The following is a 14,725-nucleotide window of genomic DNA, read 5'->3' on the forward strand; positions in this document are numbered from 1 at the left end:
ATGTGTGCAGTGCAAGAAAGGACCCCACCTGCCACGGCCTTCAGACTTCCAACTCCTAGCAGGCTGTACACCTTTGTTCCCCTCAGCGCAGGACCATACAGGTGGCTATCAAACAACTGACCTGGTCAAGGAAGAGGTTGGTACCCCAGAGAAAAGGTAAGCCTTCCTGGAAGAGTTGGCTGCTTCAGAGAAAAACAACAGATGGGTCAATAACACTAACCCCAAGAAAAGTCCACAGCTGGTTAAACGAAATAAAAAAACCAATGTGGAGGCTTTACATTGACAGTGGCTTTTTTTTTTTTTTTTGATAGTGGCTTTTTCACAGTGGGATAGCATTGAAAAAAAAATCCATTTCAGAGCCCATCATATTGCCAGAGAAAATTTTATCAGGCGCCATTTTGGGAAGGGACTGATGATATAGGACTCAGTGATGAAACATCTATTCAACAGCTTCACTCCAGGACTGAAGTATTACCCTACCAGAGTGACTGGGTGACACACAGCCAAAGAGACCGAATGGAAGAAGGTGAAGGTAGCCAAATCCCCCTAGATCCCCTGAAAAGTTCAAGTTCAGGCCAGGAATGTCACTAGGCCTACATTCTGTGGTGGGAGTCAAGATCTGGCTTTAGAGGTGGTTAGTTTTGAAAGTGATGGCACTGAATCCAGCAGTCTGCTTAAGCACCCACCCCACTGACTGCACCCAGAGGAAACAACTGGTCTGATGGCTTCCCCATGTACCAATGTGAGTGGGGATGAATCTCAGCTTGTACAGCTGCTACAGACTAGGTTTTATAGATAGGAAAACATCTTCAGCAGAAGAGTCATTTCACAAACTCACAGGCTATAAAGTGGGGCACAGAAGACTGTGACTTTCTGGATTCCAAAGACCGCAGGTCCTGAAAGTAAACCACACATCTGGAAATACACAGAAAATTTTTTTCTTTCTTCTTTTTACCCAATTTTATTTCTTTAATGAGTTCTGAGGGGATTTTGTGGTTGTTATCATAGAAATATTGTATTTCTCCATCAATTTTGCAAGATATAACAACCTGGGTTGGAAGGTATTTTCTTTCCACTGGCTGTAGATTTGAGTTGTTCTTGTTTCTCTCTTGCTAATAAGTCATCAATTTGGGAAGAAAGTTCCATGTGCTCAATTCAAAATCAAGACACAGATTAACAAATGGATCAAGAAACAAGACCCAACAATATGGTATATATAAGAAACACATTTAACCTAAAAAGAAATTCACAGACTAAAAGTCAAAGGATGGAAAACAATATTTCATGCAAAAGGAATCTGAAAAGAAGCAGGAGCAGCTATCCTATTTTCAGACATACTAGTTCAAAATTGCCAAAACTGATCAGAAGAGGCAAGAAGAACTCTATATATTGGTTAAGAGAACCATTCAACAGGAAGAGATAACAATTGTAAACATATATGCACCAAACAACAGTGCACCCAACTTCATACAACAAACACTATTGTAAATAAAAGAGCAGGTAAATATCACCACAATTAGAATGGGGACCTCATATCACTAACTCAAATACACTAGCCAAGTAAACAAAACATCAACAAAGAAATACCAAAATTGAACCAAACCTTCAAACAAAGTCAGTGTTCCAACCAACAACAGCAGAATACACATTCTCAGTAGCACATGGAACTTTCTTCCCAAATAGATGACATATTAGCAAATAAAGCATGCTTAAGTACATGCAAAGGAATTGAAATTTTACCATGCATATTACCAGATGATAGTGCAATGAAACTAGAAGTCAATGGCTAAAGAAACCATACAAATTATGCAAACATGTGGAAATTAAGCAACAGAATCTTGAATAATCAATGGGTCACAAAAGAAATTAAGAAGACACCTTCTAAAATTAAATGATAATGCCAGTACGACATACCAGAACTTATGGGACACAATGAAAGCAGTCCTAAGAGCTAAGTTTATAGCTATGAATGCCCACATATGAAAAACAGAGCAAGGGCAAGGGATTTAACTCAGTGGTTCTACCACCTGTCTCACAACTGCACTGTCCTGAGTTTGATCCCCGGTACAAAAAAAACAAAAAGAAAAGAAAATTAGAGCAAGACCAAATAAATAACCTAATGATGCACCTCAAGGTCCTAAAGAAACAAGAACAATCCAAAGCCACAGCCAGTACTAGGAAGGATATTAAAAAGACCACAGTAGACATCAATTAAATAGATTAAAAAACAATACCAAAAAAAATCAATGAATCATCTGGGTATGGTGGCACACATCTGTAATCACAGCACTGGGGAGGCTGAGGCAGGAGGATTGCTGTAAGTTCAAGGCCAGACTGGACTACATAGCAAGATCCTGTCTCAAAAAATAAAAATTTTTAAAAAGGATCAATGCATCAAAGAGCTTGTTCTTTAAAAGAATAAGCAAAATAGACAAATCCCTAGCCATTCTTATATATAAAAAAGGAAAGACACAAATCAATGCAATTAGAAATGAAGACGGTGAAATCAAAACAGTCACTGCCAAAATCCACAATATTATTAACTACTTCACAAATTTGTACACCAATAAATTGGAGAACTTAGAAGAAATAGATTCCTAAATACATATGAATTACCAAAACTGAACCAAGAAGATTTAAAACTACTGAATAATCCAATAATAGGCAATTAAATTGAAGCAGTAATAAAAAAGTAAGAAAAGCCAAGAATCTGATGGATTCACTGAGTAATTTTACCAGAACTACAGGGAAGACTGAATGCCAATATTCCTTAAAATCTTTAATGACACTAAAAGGGAAGGAGTACTCCCAAAATCATTCCTGGAAGCTAGTATTACTGATTCCAAAACCAGATAAGGCAAATCTCTCTAGTGAACATAAATGCAAAAATCCTCAGCAAGATACAAGCAAATAGAATGTAACAAATCATCAAAAAGATCATACACCTTGAACAAGAAGGCTTAATCCCAGAGATGCAATAATGGTTCAACATACGCAAATCAATAAATATAATTTATCACATAAACAGAAGCAAGGGCAAAAGTCACATGATCATCTCAATAGATGCAGAAAAGAACTTTGACAAAATGCAACATCCATTCAAGATTAAAACCCTGAAGAAAATAGGTTCAGTGAGTCACAGACTTAGAAACACTCAAGTTGCAAACTGAGCTGGGGATTTAGCTCACTGGCACCACACCTGCCTCACAAGCACAAGGTCCTGAACTCCCGGGTACCAAAAAAAAAAAAGTTGCAAACTTTCACAGATACAAACGGACCTTGCACTACGAACATTCGTAGATGTGAACAAAGTAGCTCACATGTGTCCCAAACATTGTCACAGTTGTGCTGCTGTGTGTTTACTATAAAGTGCTATAGTGTACAGTGCTCAATCAGCCCAGGATGTCCCAAAGTGGGGAAAAGCAGTGGTGATGCGGAGGGGACTGTTATGAAGCCCAAAGGACTAACCACGTAAACAAAAGTGAAAATACAGTGTAAGACTCACTTTGTCAGACTTACGAATGAATCAAACCTAGGAACAAATCCTACTTAAGAAAGTTCTCACAGAATGAAACTCATCCCTTTTTTTATCCCCCTGGTATCATGGAGCTACATTCCCAGGAAAACTGATTCTTAAGTTGGGGACTTACTGTATAGAAGGACCTTATCTCAATCTGATAAAAGCCATTTTTTAAATAAAAATCATTTATGACAAACCTTCTGCCAACATCATATTAAATAAGGAAAAACTGAAAGCTTTCCTTCTAATACCTAGAAGAAAACAAGGATGTCTACTATCACCACTCACATTTAAAAAGGCCTCAAAGCATTATCCAGAGCAATCAGGAAAGAGAAATGAAAGGGATATGATAAAAAAGAAGAAGTCAAAGTATCATTACCTGCAGATTACATGATCCTCTACTTAGTAGACCCTAATAATTCCACTAAAAGAGTCCTAAAATCAGTAACCAAATTTGGTGATGTAGCAGGATACAGAATCAACACTCAAAAATCAATAGCAGTCCTATATACTAATAATAAACACACTGAGAAATAAATTAGGGAAACAATACTCATCACAGTAGCATCAAGAAAAACGAAATACTTAAGGAATTAACCTAACTAAGGTAGTGAAAAACCTCCCCAACAAAAATTACATCACTCTGAAAAAGGAGATTGAAGAGGACATCAGAAAATGTCCTGGATAGGCAGAACCAATATAGTCAAAATGGCTTTTTCTGAAACTGATATACAGATTTAAGGCAACCTCAATCAAAGTACCAACAGCATTCTTCACAGATCTAGAGAAAACTATCTAAAATTTAATGTGGCTCCAGAAGAGACCCAGAATAGCAAAAGCAATTCTGAGTAACAATTATAAAGCTGAAGGTACTACAATCCTAGATTTGAAGTTATATTACCAAGTTATGGTAATAAAAATAGCATGTAACTGGCACAAAAACAGAAATGTGGATGAATGAAACAGAATAAAGCAGATACAATCTCAGGCACATTCAACTATTTGATCTTCAGCAAAGGGGCCAAAAATGTACACTGGAGGAAAGACAGCTTCTTTATAAATAGTGCTTGGAAAATTGCATATCCACATAAAGAAGACTGAGTCTAGACTCACATATCTCACCATGTACTAACCTAAAATATAAATGGATCAAAGATCTAAATGTTAAAATAGAAACACTTAATCTGGTAGAATATAAAATATAATACTCTTGAAGCTATACCTGTAGAAAAGGACTTTCTGAACAGAACTCCAATGGCATAAGAAATAATACTGAGAAACAACAAATAGGATCTTGTCAAATTGAAAAGCTTCTGCAAATCAAAAGAAACCAACAGAGTAAAGAAACAACTTACAGAATGGAAAAAAAAAATTTGCCAGCTAGTCCTCAGACACATCATTAACATCTAGAATATATAAAGAACTCAAAAAAATTAAGACCGCCCCCCAAATTAAAAACCCAATAAAAAAATGGGCATCAAAAGTGAACAGACACATCTCAGAAGCAGTAATTTAAAAGTCATCATATTATAGTGATACATGTATACCCATGTTTATAGCAGCACAATTTGTAATACTTAAATCTTGGAAGCAGCTTATAGGTCCATCAACAGATTAATGGACAAAGAAAATGTAGTATTTATAATATACAATAGTACTCCTCTGCCGTAAAGAAGCATAAACTTAAATCATCTGTAGATAAATGGATGCACCTCAAGACTATAATGTCAAGTGAAAAAATCAGACACACAAGTTTATTATATGGAACATGTTCCAATTACATGGAATATATTTCAATATGGAACATAAGTAATATGGAAGCTCATGATACAAATAAAGAATGAAAGAGGGCCAGGATGTAGCTCAGTGACGCCATGCCTACCTGGCAAGTGCAAGGTCCTAAATCCAATCCCTGGTTCTGCAAAAAAAGAGCAAAAGAAAGGACAGATAATAGGAAGCAGGGAGAGTTTTTTCAAATGGGAAGGGGAAGAGATATGGGGGGGAGGGAAAAAAGGGAAAAAGTATTTAAAAAAAGAATCAGAGAAAAAAATGGAAATAGAGCTTTTTCAAATGAAAAGGGGATCAAGAGTTTGAGGGAGCAGAGGGGATTAGGAGGGGAACGGAACAGAAATGAATTAAGATACATTATGTACATGTACAAATTCCCCACAATAAATGTAATCAGGATGTACTGCAAACATACACTAGTAAAAAAATGCATAATAAAAAAAAGAAATTCTACCAAATTTCTGGATAAAGATTCAAAGAAAAGCCCCCACATTTTCTGCAAAAAAATTAGGAAAGTAATAATGTAAAAATACACCCAGAGCATTCTGCTGTTAAAACCCAGGCTTCAAGGAAAACTATTTTAGCAGAACCTAACTAAAGAGAAATATTCAACTCTACCTTCCTCTAGCCTCCTTGTCTCACCTAATGGGGAGAAAAGTTGACAAACACTTCTGAAGGTCAGCGTGGGCCCCCCAAAAATCTGAGCCTAAGTGTATACTCATAGTGCACTTCTGCTCCCCCATCAAATTACTACACATCAACAGGCTCCTAAACAGTATCAGGAGATTAAAAATGAAAGAACTATAGATCAGATTCCATTTAAGAAGACAATTCTAGGAAAACCCAAAGACAAAAGAGGAAACAAGAACAAACACATTGGAGAAATTTTAGTCTCTAACACCTCAGGTACAGGAATTATAAAAAATGTCAAGAACGAGTAATTAAATATCAGAAGGAAAGGGCACTCTGGAGGCTGACACAGGAGTATCTCAAGTCGGCCCAGCCTGGGCAACTTAGAAACTTCATGAGACTCTGTCTCAAAATAAAAATAAAAAAGGTGTAGAGATGTATCTTGGTGCAAAGGCCCTAGATTTAATCCTCAGTACCACAAAACAAATAAATAGATACATACATACATATATGAAAAGACTGCATATATGAAAAGAATGAAAGAAAGGAACTAAAAACATTTGAAGAATGGCTTGAAATTTTCTAAAATTAATGACAAGACACTAAACCATAGATCTAAGAAGCTCAGAGCACATCAACATGACAAATACCAAAATATCTACACTTAGCTCTATCATATTAAACTATCAAAAATCAAAACAAAGAGAAGCCAGACGTGGTGGCGCAAGCCTGTAATCCCAGCACTTGGGAGGCTGAGGCAGGAGGATCATCACGAGTTTGAGCCCAGGCTGAGCTACATAGTAAGTTCAAGGTCAGCCTGAACTTAACTATGTAGCAAGACCATATATCAAAAAAAGAGAGAAAATTTTACAAAAAAAACCTCCTTACATACAAAAACAAGGATAAGAATTACATCAGACTTCTCTTCAGAAAGCAGTAAAAGAGTGAAATACTTGAAATGTTAGAATGAAAAAAAAAACATTAGGCATGGTGCACATTTGTAAACCGAGTCCTCTGGGAGGCTGAGACAGGAGGACTGCAAGTTTGAGCCCAGCGTGGGCAACTTATTGAGACCCTGTCTCAAAATTAAAAACACAAAAGTACTGAGGATGTAGCTCACTGGGAAGGCCCCATGTTCAATCAGGGAGGAAAGATGGATAGATGGATGGATGGATGGATGGATGAAAGGGAAAGAGGGAAGGAGAAAAGCCCAGGTCCTGATGGCTTCACTGCTGAATTCTACAAGACATTTAAAGAACTATTGCCATTACTGTTTAAATGCATCAAGGAAATTGAAAGGGAAGCAAAGCTTCCAAATTCATTCCTGGAAGCAAGTATTACTTTGATTCCAAAACCAGGGAAAGACACTGCCCAAAAAGAGAACTACAGGCCAATCTACCTAATGAACATAGATGCAAAAATCCTCAACAAGATACTGGCTAACAGAATACAGAGGGTCATCAAGAAGATCATACACCCTGAGCAAGTTAGATTTATCCCAGGGAAGCAAGGATGGTTCAACATTAGTAAATCAATAAATGTAATACACCATATTAACAGAGTCAAGGACAAAAACCATATGATCATCTCAATAGATGCAGAAAAAGCATTCGACAAAATCCAGCACCCATTCATGATAAAAACCCTTCAGAAAATTGGAATAGAAGGTCTTTATCTTAACCTGATTAAGGCTATCTATGAAAAACAAACAGCCAACATCATCCTAAATGGTCAAAAACTGAAAACTTTCACACTAAAATCAGGAACAAGACAAGGAGGCCCACTATCATCACTCCTGTTTCATATTGTTCTTGAAACATTAGCCACAGCAATGAGAAAAGAGAAAGAAATAAAAAGAATAAAAATGGGAAAGGAAGAAGTTAAACTGTCATTATTTGTTGATGATATGATACTTTACATAGAAGACCCAAAATACTCTGCCAAAAGACTTCTAGACCTAACTGACAGATTCAGTAGAGCAGCTGGATACAGGGTCAGCACTCAAAAAACAATATCCTTTTTATATACAAATAATAGACTCACTGAGAGAGAAATTAGGAAACGATTCCTTTTACAACAGCATCCAAAAAACTGAAATATCTAGGAGTCAATCTAACAAAGGAAGCAAAAGACCTCTGCACTGAAAACTATAGCACTCTAAAAAATGAGATTGAGCAGGATATAATAACATGGAAAGACATCCCTTGTTCCTGGATAGGAAGAATCAATATAGTGAAAATAGCCACACTTCCAAAACTATTATATACGTTTAATGCAATGCCGATTGAAATTCCAACAATATATTTCACAGAACTAGAGAAAACAATCCAAAAGTTCATTTGGAACTAGAAGACATATAGAATAGCAAAAGAAATTTTAGGCAACAGAGATATGGCTAGGGGTATTACAATCTCCAACTTAAAACTATACTAAAAGCTACTGTGATAAAAACAGCATGGTACTGGCAAAGAAACAGACCCAAGGATCAGTGGAATAGATTAGAAGATGCAAGAACAACTACAGATATGCTCAGCTACCTCATCTTTGACAAAGGAGCCAACCATCCTCATTGGAGGAAAGATAGCCTATTTAATAAATGGTGTTGGAAAAACTAGATTTCAACCCGCCAAAGATTAAAACTAGACCCATACCTATCACCACACATAAAATCAAAATGGATTAAAGATTTAAATATCAAGACAAAAACACTAAATTTGCTGGAAGATAAGTTAGGTAGAACTCATGAAGACACTGGTATAGGAAAAGACTTTAAGAACAAAACCTCAGTGGCATGGGAACTTGCACAAAGAGTCAACAACTGGGATCTCATCTTATTAAAAAGCTTCTGCACTGCAAGAGAAACCACCAACAGAGCTAATAGACAACCTACAATGTGGGAAAAAATTTTCAGCAACTGTACCTTAGACAAAGGAGTACTATCTAGAATATATAAAGAACTGAAAAAAACCAGACACTCCAAATTCAAAGACCCAATTCAAAAATGGGCATCTGAATTGAACAGACATTTCTCAAACAAAGAAGTAAAAGCAGCAAATAAACGCATGAAAAAATGTTCAACATCACTGGTTATTTGAGATGCAGATGAAAACAACATTGAGATTCCACCTCACCCCAGAAAGAATGGCTGCTATCAAGAAATCAACCAATAACAAATTTGGCGGGGGTGTGGGGAGAAAGGAGCGCTTCTCCATTGTTGGTGGGAGTACAGACTGGTGCAACCACTGTGGAAATCAGTATGGAGATTCCTCAAAGAACTACGACTAGAGGTCCCATTTGACCCAGCTATTCCCCTGCCGGGTATCTTCCCCAAAGAATTAAAAGAATTATACCACAGTGATACATGTGCACCCATTTTTATAGCAGCACAGTTTGTAACAGCTAAAGCTTGGAAACAACCCAAGTGCCCATCAACTGGAGACTGGATAAAGAAGATGTGGTTTTTTTTATAAAATGGAGTACTACTCAGCCATAAAGAACCAGAAAGTAGAGGGCTGGGGATTTAGCTCAGTGGTTTTGCCGCCTATTGCGCAAGCACAAGGACCCGAGGTTTGATCCCCGGCAGGAAAAAAAAAAAAGAAAAAAAAGAACCAGAAACTAGAGACATTTATAGCTAAATGGATGCATATTGAGGCCATCCTCTTAAGTTAAATAAACAGGACACACATGTGTAAATACCAAATAGTTTCTCTAGTGTGAGAAACTGAAACTGTAATTAAGGATACGCATGGATGAAATGGCCCAATAACATATTTCTCCAATTGTGTTTCCATCGCATGTCATATGACTGTATAGAAATTTAATTAGGGAGAAGTTTGGCTTATGTGGAGTCTGCTAGCTAACTGGAATTTTTTTTCCAGACCACTGTTTGTTCAATGTTGGTTTGGGGGATCTTTCTGAAACAAATCACATCCTCTGGTGTCTTTTTGGTGCTTGAAATGTTTTTTTAAGCTATATGGAAAAATGTTTAAGAGCTTTTCATTTTTGTTTTTGTTGAGTTCTACTGTATTTGAATATTATTGTAGTTTTATTTCCTTGCACTGTTCTTCTTTGAATGGTTTTAATTTTTGTATGTGTGTTTGACAATAAAGTTATTTTAAATAAAAAAGAAGAAATAACTTCTCACATATCAGCAGAGATTGTTCCCATAGTGCAAGGCATGATTAATAAATCTAGAGGACACAGATAAAAAAATAGAGGAGCTGAGGAACATGACGGAATTCCAACACAGTAAACAAATGGAATCCATAAAACAGATGTAAACAGATTTCCAGGAGATTAAAAACTCCATTGAAAGTCTACGCAGCAGAATGAACCAATGTGAGGATAGAATTTCAGATACAGAAGAAAAGATTGCAATTAGTGACCAGAAAAAGAAAAATTGCTTTAAAATTGTAAGGGAACACGAGAAATCAATCCAGCAGCTGCTAGACCATGCAAAGAAGAATAACATAAGACTGACTGGAGTCAATGAACAAAGAGGAGAGAGTGCAGATGACATAAAAAAACTGTTCACAGAAATGATGGCAGACGGCCCGGCCACCGCCACCCTCTCCGCTGGCGGCGCTCCATGGACCTTCTTCCCCCAACTGAGGTCCCAAAGCGAAAAGCAGACCTATTTGGAAGAAACATATTTAGAAGACACCACCTGGTTCTGTCCAAAGGAAGAAAGAGAAAGTGAACAAACATCTTTCAGCAATCAAAATCCCAGGCAAAACCAGAAAGGGGGCTTTCGCAGCTCCTTCCACAAGCTCTTTAAAAAGAAAAATGGGAAGGCAACTGGTGAAGATTTCTGTGATCCTTGGGGCTGGTGGTGACATCAAAGCTTTCCCATTTCCAGGTCCAGTGGATCAGAATACATGGAAGACACTAATGAGAATCCCTCAATGGATCCTTCACCTGCAGAATGAGATTTCTTCAGAAACTGACTTGCTGTGCAAATGACCTTGACCAAGGAACAGCTGTGTAAAACATATTTAAAGTTGTATTCTCAAGTGGTAAGATGAGGATAAAAAGCTTGTATATATCTGTGTAGGAATATATATATTGATGTATAAATCTCTGAGGAAAACTAATATAAATACACATGAAACTAAATCAACATACAAGATATTGAAGAGATGAAAATTACTCTATGGTTAAGACCTGACTTTTTGAACTTCAACACTTGGGAAAAGGGAAATGAAGACTTTTCACATCATTACAGAAAAGCACAATAAATTTGGAGGAAAAATAAATGTTTATAAGAACAACAAAAAAAAGAAGTGATGGCAGAAAACTTCCCAAATAGGAGAAAAGAACTTGACATACAGATAAGGGAGGCATATAGGACTCCAACTAGCCTCAATCAAAAAAAGGATCTACACATAAGTGTATAATTGTTAAGATTCCAGAAACTCAACAAAATAACAAAATTCTACAAGCAGTTAGAGAAGAGAAACAAATCACATACAAAGGAAAGCCCATCAGAATCACAGCAAACTTCTCAACGCAAACCCTCAAGGCAAGAAGAGGTTGGAATGATGTATTCCCAGCCCAAAAGGAAAACAGCCTTCAACCCAGACTGATGTACCCTGCAAAACTATCTTTCAAAATTGATGGAGAAATAAGATACTTTCATGACAAAGAGCACCTCAGGAACTTCATGAATACCAAACCAGCACTCCAAAGAATTTTACACAATATCCTAGGAAAAGGCAACAAGGATCACAACTCCAGGATGCCCAGCAGAATGAATCCATCGACATGACAAGAAATTAAACGCAAAGGGGGAGAATCCAACAAAAAGAAAACATCATGACAACGATAGGTCAGTATATATCAGTTATAAGCATCAATGTTAATGGTCTCAATTCACCAATCAAAAGAAATAGACTGGCAGAATGGGTCAAGAAGCAAGATCCAACAATGTGCTGCATAAAAGAAACATACTTAATTCAAAATGAAACTCATAGACTGAAAGTTAAAGGGTAGAAAACAATACTCCATGTGACAGGAGCCCAAAAAAAAGCAGGAGTAGCTATCCTCTTTGAAGATCAAGTGGATCTGAAACCAACACTGATTAAGAGAGACAAAGAAGGACACTATATCCTTGTAAAGGGAACAAACCAAGAGGAAGAGATGACAATCATTAATATATATGCACCAAACACTAGTGTGCCCAACTATATAAAACAAATACTAAAGGACTTGAAAAATCAAATAAACACTAATACAATAGTAGTGGGGGACCTCAATACCCCACTGTCACAAATAGATCAACCAGACAAAAAATAAGCAACAAAATAGTAGAACTCAAATACTTGAACAAATGAACTTAACAGATATTTACAGAGTGTTCCACCCCACAAAATCAGAATACACATTCTTTTCAGCTGTACATGGGTCATTCTCCAAAAGAGACCACATACTCACTCATAAAACATGTTTAAGTAAGTGCAAAGGAAGTGAAGTTATCCCCTGTATATTATCAGATCATACTGCGATGAAATTGGAGATCCATAGCAAAAGAAACTCAAAAAATTTCATAAACACGTGGAAACTGAACAACACACTTCTGAATAACCAATGGGGCACAGAGGAAATTAAAGAAGAAATCAGACAGTTCCTTCAATTAAATGACAATGACAATACAAACTATCAGAATCTATGAGACATTATGAAAGCAGTCTTAGGAGGGAAATTTATAGCAGTGAATACTCATATTAGGAAAACAGAGCGAGCCCAATTAAACAACCTGATGCTGAACCTAAAACTTCTAGAAAAAGAAGAGCAGGACAAACCCAAAGCTCATACAAGGAAAGAAATTATAAAGATCAGGGCAGAAATCAAAGCAATGCAGACTAAGAGAATAATACAAAAAAATCAATGAAGCCAAGAGATGGTTCTTCAAAAGAATGAACAAAATTGACAAACCCTTAGCCAACCTTATCAGGAAAAGGAAAAAAAAAGGCCCACTTCCACGCAATTAGGAATTAAAAGAATGAAATTACAACAGACCTGGCAGAAATCCAGAGGATCATCAATACCTACTTCCAGAACCTATATGCCAATAAGATGGAAAACACAGAAGAAATGGACAGATTCCTAGATATGTATGAATTACCAAAGTTGAACGAAGAAGACCTAAAAATTTTAAACAACCCAATGTCAATCAATGAAATTGAAAACACAACTAAAAACTTTCCAAGTAAGAAAAGCCCAAGTCCTGATGGCTTCACTGCTGAATTCTACAAGACATTTAGAGAGGAACTACTGACACTACTGTTTAAACTCTTCAATGAAATGGAAAGGGAAGCAATACTCCCAAATTAATTCCTGAAAGCAAGCATCACCTTGATCCCCAAAGCAGAGAAAGACCCAACTGAAAAAGAGAACTATAGGCCAATCTCACTAATGAACATAGATGCAAAAATCCTTAATAACGTACTGGCAAATAGAATGCAGAAGATCACCAAGAAGATCATACACTCTGACCAAGTGGGATTCATCCCAGGGATGCAGGGATGGTTCAACATATGCAAATCAATGAATGTAATACACTATATCAATAGAGCCAAGGACAAAAACCATAGGATCATCTCAATAGATGTAGAAAAGGCATTTGACATAATCCAACATGCATTTATGATAAAAACCCTACAAAAAATTGGGACAGTCTCTACCTCAATCTGATAAAAGCCATCTATGAAAAACCAACAGCCAATATCATACTAAATGGTCAAAAACTGAAATCCTTCACACTAAAATCAGGAACAAGACAAGGATATCCACTATCACCACTCCTGTTCAATATAGTCTTGGAAACATTAGCCACAGCGATTGGACAAGAGAAAGAAATAAAAGGAATAAAGATAGGAAATCAAGAAGTCAAACTGTCATTATTTGCAGATGACATGATACTCTATATAGAAGACCCCAAGAACTCCACCAAAAGTCTTCTAGACTTAATAACCAAATTCAGTCAAGTAGCTGGATACAAGGTCAACACACAAAAATCAATAGCTTTCCTCTACACAAACAACAGACTCACTAAGAGAGAAATAGGGCAAACAATTCCTTTCACAATAGCATCCAAAAACTGAAATACCTAGGAATCAACCTAATGAAAGAAATCACAGACCTCTACTCTGAAAACTACAGCACTCTGAAAAAGAGAGATTGAAGATGATATCAGAAAATGGACAGACATCCCCTGCTCCTGGGTAGGAAGAATCAACACAGTGAAAATGGCCATACTTCCAAAACTGCTATATAGATTTAATGCAATTCCAATTGAAATTCCAGCAGCATACTTCATAGACCTGGAGAAAACAATCCAAAAATTCATTTGGAAGAAGAAGAGACCTAGAATAGCAAAAGCAATTCTAGGCAACAGAAACAAGGCTGGGGGTATCACAACCCCCAACTTGAAACTATACTGCAAAGCTACTGTGATCAAAACAGCATGGTACTGGCAAAGAAACAGACCTGAGGCCCAGTGGAACAGATCAGATGATGCAGAAACAACTCCAGACACACTCAGCCACCTCATCTTCAACAAATGAGCCAAACACCCTCACTGGAGGAAAGACAGCCTCTTTATTAAATGGTGCTGGAAAAACTGGGTTTCAATTTGCCAAAGATTAAAGCTAGACCTGTATCTCTGACCATGCACTAAACTAAAATCAAAATGGATCAAAGATATAAATACTAAAACAGAAACGGTGAACTGGCTGGAATAAAGGTTAGGTAGAACTCTTGAAGTCATTGGTATAGGAAAAGATTTTA

The 14,725-nt window shown here is 36.8% G+C and overlaps 1 protein-coding gene across 7 annotated transcripts in view; it reads right to left on the reverse strand.

The window, feature by feature from the left end:
• Positions 1-14,725, reverse strand: part of Anapc10 (anaphase promoting complex subunit 10) — a 76,997-nt gene that overhangs the window by 58,365 nt on the left and 3,907 nt on the right. For 4 of the 7 annotated variants that reach the window (XM_021247689.2, XM_021247688.2, XM_087193339.1 and 1 more), the window contains one exon: positions 5,403-5,438. The exons of the other annotated variants lie outside the window; for them this stretch is intronic. In XM_021247689.2, the coding sequence (XP_021103348.1) occupies positions 5,403-5,438 (36 nt within the window). The remainder of the gene's footprint in view (positions 1-5,402; positions 5,439-14,725) is intronic. 7 annotated transcript variants of the gene reach the window in all.

Source organism: Heterocephalus glaber, unplaced genomic scaffold (assembly GCF_053883595.1).
Source record: "Heterocephalus glaber isolate CG9 unplaced genomic scaffold, H.glaber_assembly_v1.0 deba00001587, whole genome shotgun sequence".
NCBI lineage: Eukaryota > Metazoa > Chordata > Mammalia > Rodentia > Bathyergidae > Heterocephalus > Heterocephalus glaber.